This window comes from Hippopotamus amphibius, chromosome 9 (assembly GCF_030028045.1).
Source record: "Hippopotamus amphibius kiboko isolate mHipAmp2 chromosome 9, mHipAmp2.hap2, whole genome shotgun sequence".
Taxonomy (NCBI): Eukaryota; Metazoa; Chordata; class Mammalia; order Artiodactyla; family Hippopotamidae; genus Hippopotamus; species Hippopotamus amphibius.
The window spans coordinates 39083456-39085626 of NC_080194.1; the positions used below are offsets into that span (position 1 = coordinate 39083456).

At 43.5% G+C, this 2171-nt stretch overlaps 1 protein-coding gene across 1 annotated transcript; it reads right to left on the minus strand.

Moving 5' to 3' along the window:
* Positions 1–891: 891 nt before the first annotated feature.
* LOC130861407 (olfactory receptor 52B6-like) lies at positions 892–1902 on the minus strand. The gene has a single exon (XM_057750257.1). The coding sequence runs from the start codon at positions 1900–1902 to the stop codon at positions 892–894; it is 1011 nt and encodes a 336-aa protein (XP_057606240.1).
* Positions 1903–2171: the final 269 nt, after the last annotated feature.

The window sequence follows — 2171 nt, forward strand, 5'->3', positions numbered from 1 at the left end:
ATCTCACAGTAAGTCAGGCTAGACTAATCTCTGGTGTTAATAAGTAATGAGGAGTGAGCAAGCATCTAAGTTACATATAGGTGTTTATATTTCTTTAACAAGTTATTAAAGAATATGTATATCTGTGGCTGTTAGATACAAGTAGGTATTTGACTTTTCATTTTAACGATGACTATAATTTTCAAACACAAAGCATATTTGGATGGAAAAGAATACTCTATCCCTATAGAATTATTTATATTTTGAGGAGAGCTGTTCCTGAAACAGGCGACAGTAGCCCAGGATTATTTGATAAGAGTTTTTGAAATGGTATGTTTGAATTTAAGCTGATAATAAACGGAGGCATCCATCGACATATGCTGCAGTGTGTTAGCATCTCTGAACTTGAGTATATATACATGTGTAATTATGGACATGTGTAGCTGGTAATAAATATAAATATCATCGCAGTGGACTATGAATTTCTAGACATGACAGTTCTCAGGCGTTCCCATTGTGAGGAAGCTATTGAACTAACAAATATAAATGTCAAAATTATACAAGTGTTTAGGTACTGCATTAAGGAGAAAAGGAAAGTGGATGCTGAGAAAAGTCCTATTTAGATGGTAGATTCCAGGTAAGTTATCACATTTCCTCTTATTAGTTTTGCTTGAGATAGCACAGGATCAGAATTTATTTGAATAATAATTAGAAGAAAGTGAGTTGGGTATTACTATAGATTTCTAAGGCAATTAATCAAAGATGGATTTAAGTAGAACATGTATTTAAATCATTGGAACATGGATGAGAATAACACGGGGATAAATGGAAGACGTAGAGATGAGGAGAGTGTGAATATAGAACAGTTAATAGGTATAGAAAGGGATTAAGTTGAGGTCAAGTTGAGAGCATTTATTTAGATTCCTTGACAAGACTTGAAAACATCTGTTTAGCCCCTTCCAAAATCTGCTTGGTCCTCACGCCGTAAATAATGGGATTGAGCATAGGTGGGATGACCACATAGAGGTTGGCCAGGAGGATAGGGACATAGCGTGGGATGTGGCTTCCACCAAACCTATAGGCAAAGACAGAAAAGAGGGCAGGGATGTAAAAGAGTAGGATGACACAGACATGGGAGCCGCAAGTGCTCAGGGCTTTGAACCGGGCGTCTCGAGAAGGGAGTTGGAAGACAGCTTGGAGGATGTGAATGTAGGAAACAGTGATAAGCATGATGTCCAAGCCTGTGGAGAGTAGAGCAGCTGCCAACCCATACCAGATGTTGATGGAGATATCAGAACAGGACAGACGGGCGATGCCCATGTGCTCACAAAATGTATGGGCAATGATGTTGATCCGGCAGTAGTGCAGGCGCTTGAGGAGAAAGATGGATGGAAACATGATGATGAAGCTGCGGACCAGCGTGGCAGCGACGATCTTCCCAATGGCTGTGCTGGTGAGGATTGTGGCATATCGCAAAGGGGAACAGATGGCCACATAGCGGTCAAAGGCCATGGCCAGGAGGATTGCAGAGTCAGCCACAAAAAGGAAGTGGATGCAGAACATCTGGGTGAGGCAGCCATCAAAGGAAATGTGGTTAGAACCTCGCCAGAAGTTAGCCAGTGCTTTGGGCATGGCAGAAGTGGAGAGCAAGACATCGGCACTGGCCAGCATGGACAGGAATATGTACATGGGCTCATGCAGGCTTGGCTGGGAGAGGATGACACCAATTAAAATGCCATTGCCTGCCAGGGCAGCTACGTACATGGTGCAGAAGGGGATGGAGAGCCAGATGTGTAGGTGCTGCAGCCCAGGGATGCCAGTAAGGAAGCAGCCCACCAGGCGAGTATCAGAGTTGTTCACGGCAGCTGTGTTGTTAGCAGATAAAAAAGCCATGATTTTCTGCAGAGACCTCACCTGTGCCATAGAGGAAAAATAGCTTCAGACTTTGTGTATATTAGCAGAGTGCACATGAAGGCTTACAGTCAGCCACAAGGTCTGCACACACTCACAGATCCTATAACCATAATGGGCTCTGCACACATGCATATTGTCTATAGGAAATCACACCCAACATCTGCACAAAGTACACAGCCCTAGACCCTGCCCACAGACAGCCTCTGTGTCCTTATTCAGTGCCCCGCCCCATACAGCTATAAGACTTTCAGGCATCTGCAGGGCTCAAAAACAGTGCC

What these genes read in the sequence shown, in the direction of transcription:
- LOC130861407 (XM_057750257.1), bottom strand. Translation starts at nt 1,902, where the DNA reads ATGGCACAGGTGAGGTCTCTGCAGAAAATCATGGCTTTTTTATCTGCT.